General features: G+C 41.9%; 1 protein-coding gene across 3 annotated transcripts; it reads left to right on the top strand.

The window, feature by feature from the left end:
* The first annotated feature begins 4,274 nt into the window (after positions 1 to 4,274).
* Positions 4,275 to 21,707, top strand: plod1a (procollagen-lysine, 2-oxoglutarate 5-dioxygenase 1a). 3 transcript variants are annotated; one of them, XM_071371583.1, is made up of 20 exons: positions 4,305 to 4,471; positions 5,289 to 5,380; positions 5,566 to 5,696; positions 6,248 to 6,411; positions 7,224 to 7,336; positions 7,536 to 7,599; positions 9,439 to 9,536; positions 9,724 to 9,825; positions 10,714 to 10,845; positions 11,975 to 12,096; positions 12,351 to 12,455; positions 12,634 to 12,759; positions 13,039 to 13,180; positions 14,109 to 14,222; positions 16,066 to 16,131; positions 16,573 to 16,677; positions 16,794 to 16,940; positions 17,596 to 17,721; positions 18,019 to 18,144; positions 20,710 to 21,707. In XM_071371583.1, the coding sequence occupies exons 1-20, from the start codon at positions 4,378 to 4,380 to the stop codon at positions 20,863 to 20,865; spliced, it is 2,325 nt and encodes a 774-aa protein (XP_071227684.1). In that variant the 5' UTR covers positions 4,305 to 4,377; the 3' UTR covers positions 20,866 to 21,707. The 3 variants fall into 3 exon arrangements, with proteins under 3 accessions (XP_071227686.1, XP_071227684.1, XP_071227685.1); XM_071371585.1 differs by lacking the exon at positions 18,019 to 18,144 and having other exon boundaries at positions 4,275 to 4,471; XM_071371584.1 differs by lacking the exon at positions 17,596 to 17,721.
* Positions 21,708 to 22,191: the final 484 nt, after the last annotated feature.

Here is a 22,191-nt window from a genome sequence, read left to right as displayed (position 1 = left end):
TTTTGGTCGGATGCCCAGCAGTTGCCCTACCAAGCGGTGATGCAACCAGTCAGGATGCTCTCGATGGTGCAGCTGTAGGACATTTTGAGGATCTAAGGACCCATGCCAAATCTTTTCAGTCTCTTGAGGGGGAATAGGCATTGTCGAGCCCTCTTCATGACTGTCTTGGTGTGTTTGGACCATGATAGTTTGTTAGTGATGTGGACACCAAGGCACTTGAAGCTCTCGACCCACTCCACTACAGCCGTGTCAATGTGAATGGGGGCATGCTCGGCCCTCCTTTTCCTGTAGTCCACGATCAGCTTCTTTGTCTTGCTCATATTGAGGGAGAGGTTATTTTCCTGGCCCCACACTGCCAGGTCTCTGACCTCATCACTATAGACTGTCTCATCGTTGTCGGTGATCAGGCCTACCACCGTTGTGTCGTCGGCAAACTTAATGATGGTGTTGGAGACTAGTGTGGCCACGCAGTTGTGGGTGAACAGGGAGTACTGGAAGGGATCATGGAGCAAAGAACCCTGGTGTGGCAGATGTGTTGTTGTCTACCCTTACCACCTGGGGGCGGCCTATCAGGTAGTCCAGGATCCAGTTGCAGAGGGAGGTGTGAGCTTAGTGATGCGCTTTGAGGGCACTATGGTGTTGAACACTGAGCTGTAGTCAACAAACAGCATTCTTACGTAGGTGTTCCTTTGTCCAGGTGGGAAAGGGCTGTCAATTACCCATTGGATATTTTGACAGTATGAACATCGCAACATTAAGTTGATTGTCTTTAGAATTCTACCTTACTGACATATCAAAGAGGGGAAAAAAGTCAAATATGAACAGCTATGAGAACTGTGAGTGTCCTCTGCCAGGTCCAATGGTCTGAATCAGCATCTGGGATCCCAACCACCCGTGGAATGTTTGATGTCATAGATCAACAAAGCTCTACAATGCACCCGTATTTGTAATGTCATAGACAAACAAAGATCCCCAATTAAATGTCATCCTTTTATGACATAATGCCACCTCCATCTGTCCCTCTGTCATTATTTTCCACCCCGTCCTCTGTTTATTGTTTTATTTTTTTTTACTGTTCTTTAATTTCCTCTGTATATACAGTGCCTTCAGAAATTACTCACATCCCTTGACTTTTTCCACATTATTTTGCGTTACAGCCTGAATTTAAAATTGATTAAATTGAGATTTTGTGCCAATGATCTACACACAATTTCCCACCATGTCAAAGTAGAATTACATTTTTAGAAATGTTTACAAACTAATTACATTTTTAGATTTTTTTTAAAAATGGAGTCAATTCAACCCCTTTGTTATGGCAAGCCTAAACACGTTCAGGAGTAAAAATGTGCTTAACAAGTCACATAAGTTGCAATAATAGTGGTTAATGTGGTTTTTGAATGATTACCCTATCTCTGTACCCCACACATACAATGACCTTACACAGCCTGAAGGTGTGTTTTGGGTCATTGTCCTGTTGAAAAACAAAGGATAGTCCCACTAAGCGCAAACCAGATGGTATGGCATACCGCTGCAGAATGCTGTGGTAGCCATGCTGGTTAAGTGTGCTTTGAATTCTAAATAAATTACAGACATTGTCACCACCAAAGCACCCCAACACCATCACACCTCCTCCTTCATGCTTCACAGTGGGAACCACATATGCGGAGATCATCCATTCACCTACTCTGCGTCTCACAAAGACACGGTGGTTGGAACCAAAAATCTCTCATTTGGATTCATCAGACCAAAAGACAGATTTCCCCTGGTCTAATGTCCATTGCTCGTGTTGTTTGGCCGAAGCAAGTCTCTTCTTATTATTGGTGTCCTTTAGAAGTGGTTTCTTTGCAGCAATTTGATCATCTGTACAGTTGATGTTGTCGGTTATTTGAACTCTGTGAAGCCTTTATTTGGGCTGCAAGCTGAGGTACAGTTAAATCTAATGAACTTATCCTCTGCAGCAGAGGTAACTCTGGGTCTTCCTTTCATATGGCGGTCCTCATGAGAGCCAGTTTCATCATAGCACTTGATGTTTTTTGCGACTGCAAAAAAAATTCAAAGTTCTTAATTTTCCCGATTGACTGACCTTCATATCTTAAAGTAATGTTGAACTGTCGTTTCTCTTTGCTTATTTGAGCTGTTCTTGCCATAATATGGACTTGTTTTTTTTACCAAATAGGGCTATCTTCTGTATACCACCCCTACCTTGTCACAGCACAACTGATTGGCTCAAATGCATTAAGAAGGAAAAACATTCCACAAATTAACAAGATACACCTGTCACGCCCTGGCCATAGAGAGGCTTTTATTCTCTATTTTGGTTAGGCCAGGGTGTGACTAGGGTGGGCATTCTAGTTTCTTTATTTCTATGTTTTGTATTTGGTTCTCAATCAGGGACAGCTGTCTATTGTTGTCTCTGATTGGGAATCATACTTAGGCAGCCTTTTTTCCTTTGGTGTTTGTGGGTAGTTATCTTTGTTAGTGTTTTGTTTTGTTTTGTTGGCGACATTTACAATAATAAAAGATAATATACGCTTACAACGCTGCACCTTGGTCTCCTTCTGACGACGGCTGTGACAACACCTGTCAATTGAAATGCATTCCAGGTGACTACCTCATGAAGCTGGTTGAGGGAATGCCAAGAGTGTGCAAAGCTGTCATCAAGTCAAAGGGTGGCTACTTTGAAGTATCTCAAATATAAAATATATTTTGATTTGTTTAACACTTTTTTTGGTTACGACATGATTCCATATGTGTTATTTCATAGTTTTGATGTCTTCACTATTATTCTACAATGTAGAAAATTGTAAAAAGTTAAGAAAAATCCTGGAATGAGTAGGTGCGTCCAAACTTTTGACTGGTACTGTATATACTAAGCGGTGTCAGAGGAAGGCCCAAAAAATTGTCATGTTCTCCAGTCACCCAAGTCATTCTCTCTGCTCTCTCTGCTACCGCAAGGCAAGCGATACAGAGCGCCAAGTCTAGGTCCAAGAGGCTCCTTAACAGCTTCTACCCCCAAGCCATAAAACTGCTGAACAATTAATCAAATGGCCACCCAGACTATTTACATTGACACCCCCCCCCCCCCCCCCCCCTTTGTTTTTACACTGCTGCTAGTCGCTGTTTATTATCTATGCATAGTCACTTTAACACTACCTACATGTACAAATTACCTCAACTAACCTATACCCCCGCACCCCCTGTATATAGCCTCGTCATTGTTATTTTATTTTTTACTTTAGTTTATTTAGTAAATACTTTCTTAACTCTATTTCTTGAACTGAATTTTTGGTTAAGGGCTCCTAAGTAAGCGTTTCACGGTAAGGTGTTGTATTCGGCGCATGTGACAAATGCAATTTTATTTGATTTTAATAAAAATATTCAAAAACATGCATCCTGTTTGCAATAAGGCACTAAAGTAACAATGAAAAAAATGTGACAAAGAAATTCGATTTTGTCCTGAATAGAAAGCATTATGTTTGGGGCAAATCCAATACAACACATCATTAAGTAAGGTTACCATATTTTCAAGCATTGTGGTGGCTGCATCATGTTATGGACATGCTCGTCATGTCATCAGCAAGAGAGTATTTTGGGGGGAATAACATTTTACGGAATAAGGCTAAACACTGGCAAAATCCTAGAGCAAATCTTGGTTCAGTCTGCTTTCCAACAGACATTGGGAGACAAATGTACATTTCAGCAGGACAATAAGCTAAAACTCAAGGCAAAATAGACACTGGAGTTGCATCCCAATATGACATTGTATGTTCCTGAGTGGCCTGGTTAGTTTCGACTTAAATCGGCTTTAAAATCTATGGCAAGACATGAAAATGGTTGTCTAGCAATGTTCTACTAACAACTTGACAGAGCTTGAAGAATACAAAATACAAAAAAGTGCCAATATTGTACAATCCAGGTGTCCACAGCTCTTCGTGACATACCCCTAAAGACTCGCCGGTGTAATGGCTGCCAAAGATGATTCTTAACATGTATTGACTCGGGGTTGAATACTTATCTAATCAAGATAGTGTTTTATTTTTACAGAGTAGTTTGAGTAGATCTTTTTGCTTAGCCTATTTCTTTTATTTTCATGTTTGCCTGTGCCTGGTCGGCGGAGGTCTCACTTTAAAGACTAATGGTGCAGTAAGAATCGTGCACTTGATGCAGCTGTTCTGGCATACAGTGTCAACTAAAAACCAAATCAAGCATCTCCAAAGTGGGCTTATTTTACTGGGTTGGGCGGGGTTTTGTGTCTGATTGGTCTACTAAGTGTCAATCAAATCTGGAAACACTTTAAGTACACAACTTTTTGACTAAAATCATATGATATCGCCAAGGAAGTGTTAGGCTGATGGTTGGTGAAGATTTAAACCGAAAATGAGAGCTTTTTCCTTATTAATATTGGCCTGGATGTCCTTGCTTGTGGTTTTACCAGTGATACGTTGTAAAGAACAGCGAGAACTATCCGAAGGTAGGACAGCTCAAATAGCAACTAAACTTGCATTCCAACTTTCCATTTTAAATGTTGCTGAGTAATTAGCAATCCCGCTAGATATAAAGTTGGAGTCATGGAAGTCGCTATTCAAACGTTATTACATTGTAATTTGCATGTAACTCTCTCGGACTGATAAAAAGCAATTGCATTGCAGATACAAAGTTCCACCGGGTGTTCTCGAGAGTTCCATGCCGCTGACGTGGACTGGATCGCGTCTGATTTAATTCAGACTTGTGCCTAATGTTCTATTGAAAAAAAATACATGTCAAGAAAGATGCAATATAGGCCTACAATGCTTGATAGTATATTATGGTATGTTATGCGCAAGTGGCAGAGATCAGTTAACATTAGGTTACTTAATTTTAGCCTAGTCTAATATTTTTTTTCTTGTAAGAATTTTCTAGCTACTGTACACATCCTAATGTTTTTTCTCCTTCAGTTTAGCATAATGTTTACTGAGCTATAAATCAACATTGCATGTGTGCTGGAAATCTTTTTTTATTGATAGAGATTGATGGAAAGTATCACTTCACAGTTTTAAGAAAATACTCATTAAACATACACTAATGACATACTATACAGTATGCTATCAAAAGAGAGAAGGGGGAACATTTCAATGGTCAAGTAGACACATTTATACATTCTCAGAGACCACCTCTGGATATATTATCCAATTGAGCATGGTTGGTACAGACATTTACTTCAAGTTTTATGTGATTTTACATTGCACACACACTACACGGGCCAATTCTCGCATCAATTACATACTTCTATTGTTTTTAATTTCTTTCAGGCAACCTTTTAGTTGTGACTGTTGCGACCAAAGAGACAGATGGCTTCAGGCGTTTCATGAGGTCTGCCCGGCACTTTAACTACACCATCAAGGTATGGAAAGTTCTGACAAGATAAAACTAATCCAACATTTGTGTCCAGACAATGACTGGCAACCATTCACTCTCTCCCTCTGGAAAATATCAATACCTTAGTGAGGAAACAAGCCTTTTTCAAGAAGGTATCTATCTTTTTGTTGTGGAGAATGTGGTTTGCAGTTGTTCTCTTTGGGTTTGAAGGTGCTTGGCAGAGGGGAGCCATGGAAAGGTGGGGACTATATGACCGCGCCAGGAGGGGGTCAGAAAGTGCGCCTTCTTAAAGCTGGTTTGCAGGAGATGGAGGTAGACAAGGTTGTCCTCTTCATTGACAGGTAGCCTTCAATCTGCCTTCACTCTTATCAGCATTATTGAATATATTCACACACAAAATTCAGTGTACATCAAAATTCAGCTTGCCCAACGACTGGTTCAGCACTGGTCTTACCCCACCAGACATGCCACCAGAAGTCTTTTCACAGTCCCAAGGTCCAGAACAAATTCAAGAAAACGTACAGTATTATACAGAGCTAAAGTTTTCATGGAACTCCCTTCCATCTCATTATAGGGAAAGTGAACAGCAAATTTGGTTTCAAAAAACATATAAAGCAACACCTCACGGCACACGGCCTCTTCCCCATGTGACCTACTTGTTGTGTGTACTGACATGTATGTGTAATAGATAGATGCACACACACACACTAAATGTTAATGTTTTTAAAAACATGTCAATTGTAAAGTATTTAGTCTGTAATGTCTTTTTCGTTATGTGTCGGACCCCAGGAAGACTAGCTGTCGCCATTGGCGTCGGCTAATGGGGATCCCAATAAATCCCCCCCTGAACAATGAGGCTCATAAAGGTTCTCTTTTCGCTCACTCTGACCAGCTATGATGTTGTCTTCGCCTCCGGTCCCAAAGAGCTGCTGAAGAAGTTCCAGCAGACAAGACACAAGGTGGTCTTCTCCGCAGAGACCCTCATCTGGCCCGACAGACACTTGGAGGACAAGCACCCCCACTTCCGAGAGGGAAAGAGGTTCTTGGGCTCAGGGGGTATGTAAACACACTCCTCTTGATAACCTAGCAATGGAAGGGAGCCGTTTTGTTAACCGTCAACAGCAAGTTGTTGTCAGTTTAACACTAATACTAACAAACACAGCTTTGCTTTTTAAACGTTGACATGCAACAGTCCAGTTCGAAGGTGTCTCAAGTCTCAGTCATTTTTATAAAAAGGAGGACATTGGGCCTAAGACATAGGAACTGGGCATGAATTCACCTGGCAGTTTATCCACTAAGGTTTGAGACTGTGAATGGCAGTTTTATAATCTTAATGTTTAAGTCAGCTGCTGAAAACCAGAGGGACCGAAGTCCAAACACGAATATGAAATCACACGAATTGGACCTCTATTACATTGACCATTTGTTTTAGAAATTCCGGTTCTACTGTTCAAACTTCTTTGTCAAATCAAATCAACTTTTATTTGTCACATGTGCCGAATACAACAGGTGTAGAACACACAAGCTCTTAACTAACAATGCAGTTTTAAGAAAAATAAGTGTTGAGTAAAAAATGTAAATAATTAAAGAGCAGCAGTAAAATAACATTAGCGAGGCTATATACAGGGGGTACCGGTACAGAGTCAATGTGCTGGGGCACAGGTTAGTCGAGGTAATTGAGGTAATATGTACATGTAGGTAGAGTTAAAGTGACTATCCATAGATAATAAACAGAGGAGCAACAGTGTAAAAGAGAGGGGGGAGGACAATGCAAATAGTCTGGGTAGCCATTTGATTAGCTGTTCAGGAGTCTTATGGCTTGAGGTTAGAACCCGTATCGTTCACACACGTGCTATCTTTGTCCCTAGGATTCATTGGCTATGTTCCTAACCTCAAAGAGATGGTTGCTGACTGGACAGGGGAGGACAATGACAGTGATCAACTTTTCTTCACCAAGATTTATATCAACCCAGAGAAAAGAGTAGGAATCTACCTCTATACTGATCTTGCTATGGTTCTTTAAGTGGTCTCTCTCAGAACTACCTTAGCACTTTACTATCTATGCATTTCTTCTTGGTATGAGTACTGTATGTGTATTATACTGTAACATTATATCTATGTAGTATGTTTCCTTATGCTGCTTTTGTGTTCTTAAGAAGTCATATGTTGTTTTTCTCCAGAAATCCATCAATATAACACTGGACAACAGATGCAGAATGTTTCAGAATCTTCATGGATCCCTTGGTGAGTTTTTAACAAATTGCACATCTCTTTTGGTCTTCGGGCATGTCTCGCCATTGTCTCCCACTTCACCTCTAGCCAACAAGTATACACATGTACTTCAACATTTTCGAATGAAAAGAGCACTGCACCACTGAAACCTGCTGACATCAGCTTTTAAATTCTTGATCCTCCCCCCTCCTGGGACATCAAAACGTCTGTTTCAGTTTACACTTTTTCCCGTTCTGTAAAGAGATGCTTGGAGAAGAAAAGAGGAAAGTGTGACCTCCCTCTGGTTTCACTTCCTGTCTGTGTTAGTCGTGATTGGCTGACTGAGGCTTTGATGAAGGTGTATGGGTGTGATGCAGGTTGTCATATCCTTAGGCTTTCTGGTTCAGCCGACAGACTGCTTTGAGCCTTTCTTCCCTCTCTTTTACTCTCTTTCTCGCTCCTCTCCCCCCCTCTCTTTTTCCTGTATGCCGCTGGCTGAGGCTGAGCTTGCGTTAGGAATTTATGAGTTTGTTGTGAGAGAGGGATGTGTCTGAGCTCACGTAGACCAGAGAGGGAAGGGGGAGGGGTCGGGCACAGCTCCTCCATGCTTTTTCCAGATGCTCCCAAAGCACAGGGCTGGATGTGTATAAACTTTTTAAGCAGCTGCAGTTAGGTGGGCGTGCTGAGTAAACGCTACATCCTACCAACTCTACAGCAACGGCTTCCTGTTAATAGCTATAGACTTCCCTATATTAGTCAGCTTCTTGAGAGGGACAGCAAGATCATGCTTGTTTGTGTTCATGTCTTAAAACCTACTTGAGGTGAAAAGGAGAGAGCCAAAATTGTCACAGCATCATTGTAGAACCCAGCCTCCCAGAGAGAGACATGCATTCATTCGCAAAATGTAGTGAGTGGTGACGTCACCGGTGGTTTGCCGGTTTCAACTGCAACGCCCCGCAGTTGCTAAATGTTTCTTTGGTGCAGGTCAGATTTGATTTTTTTGTTGTTGTATTTTTAACCTTCATTTAAACAGGTAAATTACATTGAGACCTAGGTGTTGTTTATAAGTGAGCCCTGAACACATTAAATACAGAGTTTGTTAGTTTTGTAACAAAATCTGTTGAATTACTGTGTAGTGGAATCCATCTCCAATACATGATGTCCTGGGTGTATTGTATGTTTCAGTACTGTGGATTGATTAGCCACTGACTAGCATTCAGTGGCATGCTTCAAGTCTCTCTTGGAAGACCCGTGGCCGGCCAACAATTGGCAGGCTTTACTGACTTTATTGTCCCCATGTGGAAAATTTGTTGCAGTGTCATGTACACGGTAATTTTTTAAAATTTAACCTTTATTTACCCAGGTAGGCCAGTTGAGAACAAGTTCTCAATTACAACTGTGACCTGGCCAAGATAAAGCAAAGCAGTGTGACAAAAACAACAACACAGAGCTATACATGGGATAAACAAAAGTACAGTCAATAACACAATCGAAAAATCTATGTAAAAATCTACACTGTGTGTAAATGTAGTAAGATTAGGGAGGTAAGGCAATAAATAGGCCATAGTGGTGAAGTAATTACAATTTAGCATTAACACTGGAGTGATAGATGTGCAGATGATGATGTGCAAGTAGAGATACTGGGGTGCAAAAGAGCATAAAAATAAAAATAACAATATGGGGATGAGGTAGTTGGGTGGGGTATTTACAGATGGGCTGTGTACAGGTACAGTGATCGGTAAGCTGCTCTGACAGCTGATGCTTAATGTTAGAGAGGGAGATATAAGTCTCCAGCTTCAGGGATTTTTGCAATTCGTTCCAGTTTTGTCGCAGGACTGGTACTGATGTTACGGTTTGTGTGTTTGCGTACAGATGAGGTGGTGTTGAAGTTTGAGGACGGGCAAGTGCGGGCCAGAAACGTGTTGTATGATACATTACCCGTCGTTGTTCATGGCAACGGGCCCACCAAGGTAACCTTCCAAACTTTTGACCCTTTGACCCCTATTGACCATTGAAATGCTATTGACCATTGAAATTCAGACACAATAAATAGAATGTAAATGTAAGACCAAAAAATCATCCAAATATTTGGACAAAAGTAGGTAAGCAACAGTATCAGGAAGTGGTAAAAATAAAATAAATGTTTTTTTGTTTTAGCTCCAGATCAACTACTTGAGCAACTACATCCCCACAGTGTGGACGTTTGAGACGGGTTGCAGTGTGTGTCTTGAGGACCTGCGGCCACTCTCAGGACTCAAGGTAGGTTGCCTGTCTGTTTATGTAAAGTATTCTGGTAATACACTCTTAGGGCGTATTCTCATTGAAGAGAGTTGTAGCAGAGGTATCGTGATGAAATTTCAATTGACCTAATATGTACATAAACTTTTCAATTGACATGAGCAACGGAATTTCATGTGCCTAGAGAACGTTCGGGGGATTGGCGATGGACATTCTTGCTTCGCAGCTTAAATTTACCGTAAATATCCCAGTATAGCCACCAGCCAGTAAGCATCCTTTTAACAAACTATTCAACTATGTAAGCAACTTCATCTTAACCAACTTTTCATCTTAAGCATATTACACTCTTGTATAATGCAACAATTCACAACCACGTGCAGAGTATTAAAGGGTTTATTTTCTTGTCTGTACACTCATTACATTTCAGGTAAAAAAAAGTCTTAAATATAAGGAACACATTTCAGCTGTTGCATTGCTCTGCCATTTAGATTTTTACTGTAGGAGCATTTAGCTTGAAGAGACCATTCTGTTGACATCTGACTGCTCAGATAGGGGTGACTTTCGAGCAAGGCTCGCCTGCGACCTCCGTAGCAGAAGTGACAAGTTTACATTACACTAAAAGGTCTAGCCGAGGTTATTTTCTCGAAACCTCTGTATCTCTCGTAGTGAGAATACACACTTAAGATGAATTGTAATACACCTGCGTCGGAAACGACACACACGGCCGACACGCAATTTATACCGGTGCGATTAATGTCGCTTGATTGCAGGTTGGGTGACAAGATTCTCTGGGGGAATTGGATGAAAAGGCATTTGATTTTTATATGCAAGGTTTTCAAGTCGACTGCAATGTACATGACAATGACATTACATGATTATTTTTAATATGAGGTCTGTTTGTCTGTACAGGAGAGCGAATACCCACGGGTGGTTATTGGGATCTTCATCCAGCAGCCCACCCCCTTTGTCAGTGTGTTCTTTGAGAGCTTGCTCAAACTGGAATACCCAAAACACCGACTCAAACTCTTCATCTACAACCAGGTGAGAGAAACACATTTTATTACATAATACCATCGATCTAACATTTAAAGGGATACTTTGGGGTTTTGTCAATGAAGCCTTTTATCTACTCCCCCCCCCCCCCCCCAGAGTCAGGTGAACCCAGGGATACCATTTTGATGTCTCTGCATCCAGTATGAAGGAAGTTACAGGTAGTTTAGCGATTGTTAGCGCAGCTAGCTGTTACCTTACCAACTTCCTTCAAACTGCACGCAGAGACATAACAATTGTATCCACGAGTTCATCAGGCTCTGGGGAAGTAGATCATTGTAAGTAGATACAAGTATCCCTTTAATAAATGTGTATAATTAAATATTTTCCCTTTTGATTTGAGTAACCGTTTGGTGCTTGTATGAATGGAACACAGTGTTAGTTACACCGTTATCTCTTGTGCATTTCTCCCTCCGAATTGTTGCCAATCCACACATGTGCTCACATGCCTCTGTGTATAGTATAACGATGACGAGGAATGTGTCGGATCTGTGCAAGTACCAGTCAAGGGTCAACCGACTTAACTTCAGGGTCCGTGCATGAGATATGTTGACATGAATCAAAGTTGTATTACAACACTTGAAATTTGTTGTTGTTAAAAGTTGATGCTTTCATAAGTTATATTCTTCCAGAATTAATGGGAATATATCAAGAATTGAAGTAGAGAGGAGATTCAGCAACTCTTAGTGGACAATGGCAGTTTGGGAAAACCCTGAAGAAGGCCAAAAGCTGGAACGCGTTGGTTTTACTTTCATTAAAAAAATACGTGTTTTTATTCACTTCCAATTTCCATCAAGAGTTGCTGAATCTCTACTTCAGTTTTGCTCCTCAATTCATAAAACCTTGGTTGGAGAGCGAGGTAGCGTCAGTATTCCCAGTGCTCCCTTCCATATTTATCAAGAATTGAAATGACAGATTTCAATGAACAGATTCCCATATCCCACATTGTAGCTCAATGGTAAGCACAAAAGGATTTGTTTAATTTCAACCTCAAACATCTGGTGGGCTGTAATGCTCTCATTGTAACTCTTTATTTTTCCTATGTGTGAATGTGACTAAGACTGTTACAGAAGCACAACAACTCTTGTCTTTGCTACTGTCCCACAATGTCCTCTTACAGGAGCAGCACCACAAGGTAGAGGTCAGCTCTTTTCTGAAGGACCATGAGAAAGAGTACCAGGATGTAAAGGTCATTGGGCCTGAGGAGAACATGGACAGGGTGGCTTCCCGCAACCTCGGCCTGTGAGTTCACCTTGGCTTTCTCTCTCACACTAGCTTTGGATGCGCACATACAACCTAGCTTGACATCATTCCCAAGTTTTTCAAAGATGTTCAGCATGTGACCTGGGGTAATTTACTGATTAGGGCCGCTGCCTTCAGCGCATACATGCACTGTATCAATCTGGGTTCAAATCCCTATGAAGAAAAAAACATGTTAGGTTTGGGACTGCCCCATAAATGTGTGTTTACTATGTTTCCTATTTTCTGGTTCCCAGTGATATGTGCCGACAGGACAAGGATTGCGAGTATTTCTTCAGCATGGATATCGAAGTGGTTCTGAAGAACAAGGACACCCTAAAGATTCTCATCGAGCAAAATGAGTAAGCAGCAATAAAATGAGCCTGTCGATTATGCCTGACCAGATTCCCGATCTTTGATGACGCATGCTATAAATGCTCTCCTAAAAATACTGGACACACGTGTATTTGGGTGGATACACTTTCGAAGCTCAGCTGGTTTTCAGTGCGACGTGATTAATCATCCCCTGTCACCCTTCAGGCCTATAATTGCACCCATGATAACCCGAGAAGGCCGCCTATGGACCAACTTCTGGGGAGCACTCAGTGCTGATGGTTACTACGCTAGGTCGGAGGACTATGTGGACATTGTGCAAGGACGCAGAGTGTAAGTTACACACACATTATTTCCCATAACTGAATATACCAATATGGTCATTATGGAACAAATGTGTGTTTTATAGAGAGCTGATGTCTGATGGGTTTTTGTTATGACTCTCCCTGGGGGGGGGGGGAGAAATGCTTGTTTCCTGCTGTAGGATCATATTTTGCTAAACTCTGCAACACTACTACAGCTTCCATGCCAGTACCATAGTCTTGTTTTAGAGAGCGCTTTCAGCACAATGTATGGGAAGCCTGTTCTAAATATCGTTTCTTGTCACTACAGTGGTGTGTGGAATGTCCCCTACCTGACCAAGGTGTACCTGGTGAAGGCCAGCCTCCTTCATGAGGAGCTCTCTGACTACGACCTCTTCAGCTCGGGCACCCTGGACCTCGACATGGCCTTCTGTCACAACGCCAGAAACAAAGTCAGTGTTGGAAAGCTATGATTGATTGGTCAAATGCTCCATTTCATTTTGGGTATAAAAAATACATGACAGGCCTCCAAGTGGCGCAGTGGTCTAAGGCACTGCATCGCGGTGCTAGCTGTGCCACTAGAGATTCTGGGTTCCAATCCAGGCTTTGTCGCAGCCGGCCGCGACCGGGAGACCAATGAGGCGGTGCACAATTGGCCCATCGTCGTTCGGGTTAGGGGAGTGTTTGGCTGGCAGGGATGTCCTTGTCCCATCGCGCACTAGCGACTCCTGTTGCGGGCCGGGCGCAGTGCACACTGACACGGTGTTTCCTCCAACACATTGGTGCGGCTGGCTTCCGGGTTAAGTGGGCATTGTGTCAAGAAGCAGTGCGGCTTGGTTGGGTTTCAGAGGACGCACGGCTCTCGACCTTTGCCTCACCCGAGTCCATACGGGAGTTGCAGCGATGAGACAAGACTGTAACTACCAATTGGATCCCACGAAATTGGGCAGAAAAAGGGGTAAAATAAAAATATAAAAAATTACTTAAGAATACTTTACTGTCCATTATCTTGCAGAGAACTTAAATGTGTCTTTATGCTCACAACATAAAGCAATGGGTCAGCTGCAGTGCAGCACCCCTTGGAGAAATTGTAGGAATTAAGTGCCTTGCTCCAGGGCGCACCGGCAGGCAATGGCATGTAGGATTCCATCGGAATTTATTCTGAAGTCTCGTCTTGCTCTCAGTCCTTCAGTGTCCAGTATCAGTCACGGGTGCTTAGGTTTCAAAAGATAGCAAAACTCTGATTAGAAGTGAGACACCCAAACAGTGTCGAACCCTTAGAAGTCCCCAAACTTAGGCCAGGTATCAAATATTTTAAAGTTATAGCTTCAAACTATATTATTTAAAAAAAAGTTAACGCCCTTTGCTTCAATTTCTCAGGGAGTCTTCATGTATGTTACGAATATGCACACCTTTGGTCGGATGCTGTCGACAGAAAACTACCAGATGAGCCATCTCCACAACGATCTGTGGCAGATCTTCGAAAACCCTAAGGTGAGAATTGGGTTGTCAAGTAGTCATTGGGGGGAAAAAACAAAGGCTCCTCTAGACTCAATTCAGGCCTAGACAGCATCATGTACCTCACAACTTTTAATGAGTTTGTTTGAAGACTAATTGCAGCACTCAGCTGCAGAAGAGCTTATTGCATGTCATTACATGCAAGTGTATGTTCTGCAGTGCTTTGCAACAGTAAGAATGCCATTGTCTTTTATATAAATCTGCTTATGTGGACACTTTGTATCTGTTCATGTGTTAACTTGTCTAATCACAATAAATATAGTAATGCATCTCTACACTGAGTATACCAAACATTAGGAGCACCTTCCTAATATTTAGTTGCACCCCCCTTTGCCCTCAGAACAGCCACAATTCGTTGAGGCATGGACTCTACAAGGTGTCGAAAGCGTTCCACAGGGATGCTGGCCCATGCTGACTCCAGTCTGATCGCCTTGAGATAGAAGCTGTTTTTCAGTCTCTCTGTCCCAGCTTTGATGCACCTGTACTGACCTCGCCTTCTGGATGATAGTGGGGTGAACAGGCAGTGGCTCGGGTGGTTGATGTCCTTGATTATCTTTTTGGCCTTCCTGTGACATTGGGTGCTGTAGGTGTCCTGGAGGGTAGGTAGTTTGCCCCCGGTGATGCATTGGGCAGACCGCACTACCCTCTGGAGAGCCCTGCGGTTGCGGGCGGTGCAGTTGCCGTACATGGCGGTGATACAGCCCGACAAGATGCTCTCAATTGTGCATCTGTAAAAGTTTGAGGGTTTTAGTGGCCAAGCCAACCTTCTTCACCACACTGTTTGTGTGGGTGGACCATTTCAAATCATCAGTGATGTGTACACCGAGGAACTCGACGCTTTCCACCTTCTCCACTGCGGTCCCGTCAATGTGGATAGGGGGGTACTTCCTCTGCTGTTTCCTGAAGTCCACGATCAGCTCCTTTGTTTTGTTGACATTGAGTAAGAGGTTATTTTCGTGGCACCACTCCCAGGGCCCTCACCCCTCCCTGTAGGCTGTCTCGTCATTGTTGGTAATCAGGCCTACTACTGTTGTGTCTTCTGCAAACTTGATGATTGAGTTGGAGGCGTGTGTGTCCCGTGGTTGTGGGTGAACAGGGAGTACAGGAGGGGGCTGAGCACGCACCCTTCTGGGGCCCCTGTGTTGAGGATCAGCGTAGTGGAGATGTTGTTTCCTACCTTCACCACTTGGGGGCGGCCCGTCAGGAAGTCCAGGACCCAGTTGCACAGGGCGGGGTTCAGACCCATGGACCTGAGCTTAATGATGAGCTTGGAGGGTACTATGGTGTTGAATGCTGGGATAGGGTGAGATTGAATATGTCTGTAAACATTCCAGCCAGCTGGTCTGCACATGCTCTGATGACGTGGCTAGGGATGCCGTCTGGGCCGGCAGCCTTGCGAGGATTAACACGCTTAAATGTCTTACTCACGTCGGCCACGGAGGATAGCCCACAGTCCTTGGTAGCGGGCCACGTCGGTGGCAATGTTTTATCCTCAAAGCTGTCGGTGTCCGCTACGTGGCTGGTTTTCCCTTTGTAGTCTGTGATTGGAGACCCTGCCACATGTGTCTCGTGTCTGAGCCGTTGAATTGCGACTCCATTTCGTCTCTGTACTGACGTTTTGCCTGTGATTGCCTTACGGAGGGAATAACTACACTGTTTGTATTCGGCCATATTCCCAGTCACCTTGCCATGGTTAAATGCGGTGGTTTGCGCTTTCAGTTTAGCTTTCACCTGGATTCAGCTGGTCAGTCCGTGTCATGGAAAGAGCAGGTGTTCTTAATGTTTTGTACACTCACTGTATATTCTTCATTTTCCTCAGGATTGGGAGGAGCGTTACATCCATGAGAACTACACAAAGATAATGAGAGACAAACTGATTGAAACAGTAAGTACTTGTTTTTCTATCAAAGTATAATATTTCAATGCTCACTCAAGATCACTGACATTGCCTATTGCTACATATAAAATGATTATGATAATGGCTAATAAAGGTGATAACCGAAGTTTATTAATATATAATAATATATACCATGTAGCAGACCCTTTTATCCTAAGCGACTTACAAATCATGTGTGCATACATTTTACGTACGGGTGGCCTCGGAAATCGAACCCACTATTTCAAGTGTCATGCTCTACCAAATTAGCTACAGAAGACTATTTCCGGGTGGTCAAAGTCCAGTTGGCTACAAATGAAGACCACAATCTGCATGCTCAAAATATTTCTAGAATTTACTGTTTATGGAGAGAGTAGAAATTCCATGCCTATCTGCTACTCTTTGAAAATGCAAGGTCACTCAATTGTACTTTTTTTTTTTTTCTTCCAGCCTTGCCCTGATGTATACTGGTTCCCGCTATTCTCTGATATCGGATGTGACCACATTGTTCAAGAAATGGAAAACTTTGGACAGTGGTCAGGTGGCCGAAATACGGTATGTATTTATACTCCTAAACCAATGTTGCCTACAATATTATCTTACCTAACAAACCTGTAAATGTAGTAACTTGAGCATTGTATCATGTTTTTATATTTTCTTATTTACTGAAGGACACAAGGATCCAGGGCGGCTATGAGAATGTCCCCACCGTTGATATCCACATGACTCAAATCAATTATGAGAAAGAGTGGCAGAAGCTTCTGTTGGATTACATAGCCCCAATCACAGAGACAATGTATCCTGGATACTACACCAAGGTATGGTTTAAAAAAAACACATTTGTACTCATTTTAGATGGATTTATGCACAGCTCAACAGAAATTCATATTTTCATTACTCTACACATTTTTCATGGATTTTAACTCCTGAATTATATCATTTGAACGTGAAGAACAATAGAGAAAATGCATAAATGATAAAGTAAAGTTTTATTTTACAATCCACGTTCAGCTGGTGGGTTGTTTGTGTGGTTATAATGGTACATCGTGGTTCTTGCTTTAGTAAGTCCCACAAAATGTAAATATTTCTGCAAATTTGTGCACCATTCTGTTACCTATCGCCACCTTGTGGCCTGATATCCGTTGATTTAGCCAAGTAGAGTTATGTTTGTTTATCTAAATATGTTTAAATGCACATCTCTCCTGTTATTTGATTAACTTTTGAATATTACTTTGTTCACAGGTTAACAATATTAATATTCTTATTTATGTTTTCAAAATGTAGAATTATACGGTATGCTGCTGATTTACAGTAGAATAGTCTACATTTATACAATTCATCATTCATTTAAGTCAAATGCAACAGACGTGTTTAGTTATATTGCAAATATTTTTTTGAATAGAATCTTATTTATAGAACGGGGTCCCTCTGTGCTACCATGTTGACCCTGACATGCGTCTCTTCTCTTATCAGTGTATCTCTTACCTCAACTTCGTAGTGAGGTACAAACCTGACGAGCAGCCCCTGCTCACCCCTCACCACGATGCATCTACTTTCACTATTAATGTAGCACTCAACAGCAAAGAAATTGACTATCAGGTAAATTGGTATTAGGTGTCCAGTCCAGTAAGACACACTAAACTGGCAGGTAACCTAGACAAATACCCCTTAAGCCCTTGTTTTAGGACAGGATGCAGGTGTTCTGTCCTCTTTCCTGTCTCTTCTCTGGGAATGTATGCAGGAATCGGAACTCGCTCTTTCTTTTTCTTAGCTGAGGTTTCAACCAGGTGGTCAAGGGGCACGCGGCCTGTCCCGGCAGCCCTCCCGGCTCGTTTGTGAATGCTGCATGACTCTTTGCATCACTCTGGTATTTTCTGTCTGTCTCTCTCTTTGCAGGCTCAGTTTGACTTGGCGTTTGTAGTTAGATATAAGCCAGACGAGCAGCCCTTTTTAAGGCCACACCATGACGCGTCCACATTTACTATAAATATTGCACTCAATCAAAAAGTGCTTGATTACCAGGTGAGTGTGTTTGTGATGATTTACACATTGACTTGGGGAGGTGGCCTCTAAAGACTGGGTTGGACCAACTTTGACATGTGAACACTTGTAGGGCTACCCCCATGGTAATTGTAACACTTCTGGATGTGCCCTGATTTGTTATACCCTCAGTAACCTCTGTAATTCAAACCCTACATTACACTATTATTAACATCTATTCAAATTGGTTAGGATAACCCAACTACTGTATACTGTCATTTAGTGTGAAATTGGAACAGAAAGATCAGTGAAGTTGTGTATTTTCCTGAAATGTTGCAATCAAGTTTGCCAGTCAACTATTTTCAAGTAGGAATGCAAGTGTATGTATGTACAGTATGTCTTCTGAAATGTTCTAAGCATGCAGACCATTAGTTGCTTTGTATGTTTTCATCACTGTTTGTTTCTATGAATACAATTATTCCAGGCTGAGTTTCCCAAAAACATCAAGATCATCTTTAGCATTAAGATACTCGTTCCTCCATTGCCCACCAATGGATTTAAGATCTTATTGCTAAAGATGGTCTTTATGTTTTTTGGGAAACTCACCCCAGATTGTTTTCATCAGAATCATTTTGGTGACTCTCATTCTTACTCCTTTGCACGTAAAAAAACGACCAACATTTGAAAGGCTTTTGAAGATGTGTTGTATTGCATCCGTGTCATTACCCTGCATCTTTCGAACTTGGACTAGAATAGGTGCATAATCTGGTTTGTTTTGAGAAGAAAGTGCTTTCCGCACAGTTACTGTTTCTCTACTGTTCACAATGTGTTATTCGCACATAGTTACAGTGGGGCAAAAAAGTATTTAGTCAGCCACCAATTGTGCACGTTCTCCCACTTAAAAAGATGAGAGCGGCCTGTCATTTTCATCATAGGTACACTTCAACTATGACAGACAAAATGAGAAGAAAAAAAATCAGAAAATCACATTGTAGGATTTTTAATGAATTTATTTGCAAATTATGGTGGAAAATAAGTATTTGGTCAATAACAAAAGTTTATCTCAATACTTTGTTATATACCCTTTGTTGGCAATGACAGAGGTCAAACGTTTTCTGTAAGTCTTCACAAGGTTTTCACACACTGTTGCTGGTATTTTGACCCATTCCTCCATGCAGATCTCCTCTAGAGCAGTGATGTTTTGGGGCTGTTGCTGGGCAACATGGACTTTCAACTCCCTCCAAAGATTTTCTATGGGGTTGAGATCTGGAGACTGGCTAGGCCACTCCAGGACCTTGAAATGCTTCTTACGAAGCCACTCCTTCGTTGCCCGGGCAGTGTGTTTGGGATCATTGTCATGCTGAAAGACCCAGCCACGTTTCATCTTCAATGCCCTTGCTGATGGAAGGAGGTTTTCACTCAATCTCACGATACATGGCCCCATTCATTCTTTCCTTTACACGGATCAGTCGTCCTGGTCCCTTTGCAGAAAAACAGCCCCAAAGCATAATGTTTCCACCCCCATGCTTCACAGTAGGTATGGTGTTCTTTGGATGCAACTCAGCATTCTTTGTCCTCCAAACACGATGAGTTGAGTTTTTACCAAAAAGTTCTATTTTGGCTTCTGACCATATGACATTCTCCCAATCTTCTTCTGGATCATCCAAATGCTCTCTAGCAAACTTCAGACGGGCCTGGACATGTACTGGCTTAAGCAGGGGGACACGTCTGGCACTGCAGGATTTGAGTCCCTGGCGGCGTAGTGTGTTACTGATGGTAGGCTTTGTTACTTTGGTCCCAGCTCTCTGCAGGTCATTCACTAGGTCCCCCCGTGTGGTTCTGGGATTTTTGCTCACCGTTCTTGTGATCATTTTGACCCCACGGGGTGAGATCTTGCGTGGAGCCCCAGATCGAGGGAGATTATCAGTGGTCTTGTATGTCTTCCATTTCCTAATAATTGCTCCCGCAGTTGATTTCTTCAAACCAAGCTGCTTACCTATTGCAGATTCAGTCTTCCCAGCCTGGTGCAGGTCTACAATTTTGTTTCTGGTGTCCTTTGACAGCTCTTTGGTCTTGGCCATAGTGGAGTTTGGAGTGTGACTATTTGAGGTTGTGGACAGGTGTCTTTTATACTGATAACAAGTTCAAACAGGTGCCATTAATACAGGTAACGAGTGGAGGACAGAGGAGCCTCTTAAAGAAGAAGTTACAGGTATGTGAGAGCCAGAAATCTTGCTTGTTTGTAGGTGACCAAATACTTATTTTCCACCATAATTTGCAAATAAATTCATTAAAAATCCTACAATGTGATTTTCTGGATTTTTTTTCTCATTTTGTCTGTCATAGTTGAAGTGTACCTATGATGAAAATTACAGGCCTCTCTCATCTTTTTAAGTGGGAGAACTTGCACAATTGGTGGCTGACTAAATACTTTTTGCCCCACTGTATGTACCTATGATGAAAGCCTTCAGTGTTCTCCTGTGCAGTATGACCTTGAGTCCTAGACAAGTTGACATTTCTCTATGTATTGAATGTGAAGTATGTGTGAATCTCCTGACTGGATATACCTTTCCTGACTTCATCTCTCTGTTTGCTTTCCCATTGAAGGGTGGGGGATGCAGGTTCATACGGTATAACTGCTCCGTCGAGGCACCCCGCAAAGGCTGGGCCCTCATGCACCCTGGACGGCTCACCCACTATCACGAGGGCCTGCGAACCACTGCAGGCACTCGATACATCGCAGTGTCATTTGTGGACCCCTGAGTGCCAATGGCAATGTGCTGCCACTTCCAGGTGTCAGCTTTTGTTTCTATGGTGCCTTTACTGAACTTTTGTTAATTCAGGAAAACTCCATTAGCCAAATCCAAGTGGGCGTTGCGGGAGACCTTTTCTCTTGAAACCCCTTTCCACTGAAAGTCATTTGAAACTTTTGTGAGACAAATGTACTGTTTTAGTATTATTATTTTAACTGTCAAAATAACTTGTTTTGTTGAATCAAGACACTCCTACATACAGTATGAGGCAATAAGAATAACTTTATTTGTAAAGTGCCCTTCATTTCCAAATACACTCCTAATACAGTATGCAATGCACCATGGTCTAGGAGATTATTAAAACATCTGTCCTATTTATTATTTTGATATTTGTATTAAAGGAATTTATTCCAAAGATTCCATGTGGCTTTTCGAATGTGTAATATCTAAAGAACACAGCTCATAACACATTCTCAGTCCCCTTGTCATTTTCATGTTGAAAACAAGTCCATGTTCAGCACCCAAACATTGTAGATGCAATGAATAGAGCCGACGTGAGTCCTTATTCTACATGTCAGACAGGCATGTTTGTTCTACATTGCCTATTTCTATCAGAATGTTCCAAAACGTTGCATCATGCTGAAAGCGCACCAGAACATATACTGTATGTTTCTCTTAAATAACTATACATTTTTTACATTCCATGACAAGTAATCGTTGAGGACAAAGTTTGACTGAATAGATCTGATGCTGCCTGGGCATACTCTGAAAAATGTTGTAAACGCTAGTAGAGATAGTTGTGAAAATTTATATTTTGGTCATTTGTCAATAAAACACTGAACCAAGCTGTGATTCCATTGTGCAACCAATCTTTTGAGTAGTTGGTACTGTATCAAAAGCCAAAATACAGTTTTTATTATGGCCCTAACAAAGAGGAATGACACAATAACAGAATGGACTGTTCAGTCAGAGGTTATTCCAATGACATGTCCTAAATAAACGTATATTCATTGATTGGTCCCAACATAGTGTATACAATACCTGCTTCTCCACAAATCTCATGGTCAAATGCCTTTACTTTGATGAATATTTAGACAGCAGCTGCTGTTTAGGCTGGGGAAGGGTGAAGTTGCCCCTAGGCTTAGATTCTGATCTTGGGACAATTTAGCATTTTCCCCACTAATGGTTAAGGTTTGGATTGGGGGAGGGGAAAATAATCCTAGATCTGTATCTTGGGGAAACCGCTTTTAGGCTGTGACTTTTCAACTGATGTGTTGTCGTTATAGTGATTACAGTTTGTTTATTGATTAATCTATTTCCATACATATTTTTGATA

This window comes from Salvelinus alpinus, chromosome 28, assembly GCF_045679555.1.
Source record: "Salvelinus alpinus chromosome 28, SLU_Salpinus.1, whole genome shotgun sequence".
NCBI lineage: Eukaryota > Metazoa > Chordata > Actinopteri > Salmoniformes > Salmonidae > Salvelinus > Salvelinus alpinus.
The sequence above is the reverse complement of the archived record's forward strand: the minus strand, read 5'-3'. Positions and strand labels throughout refer to the sequence as shown.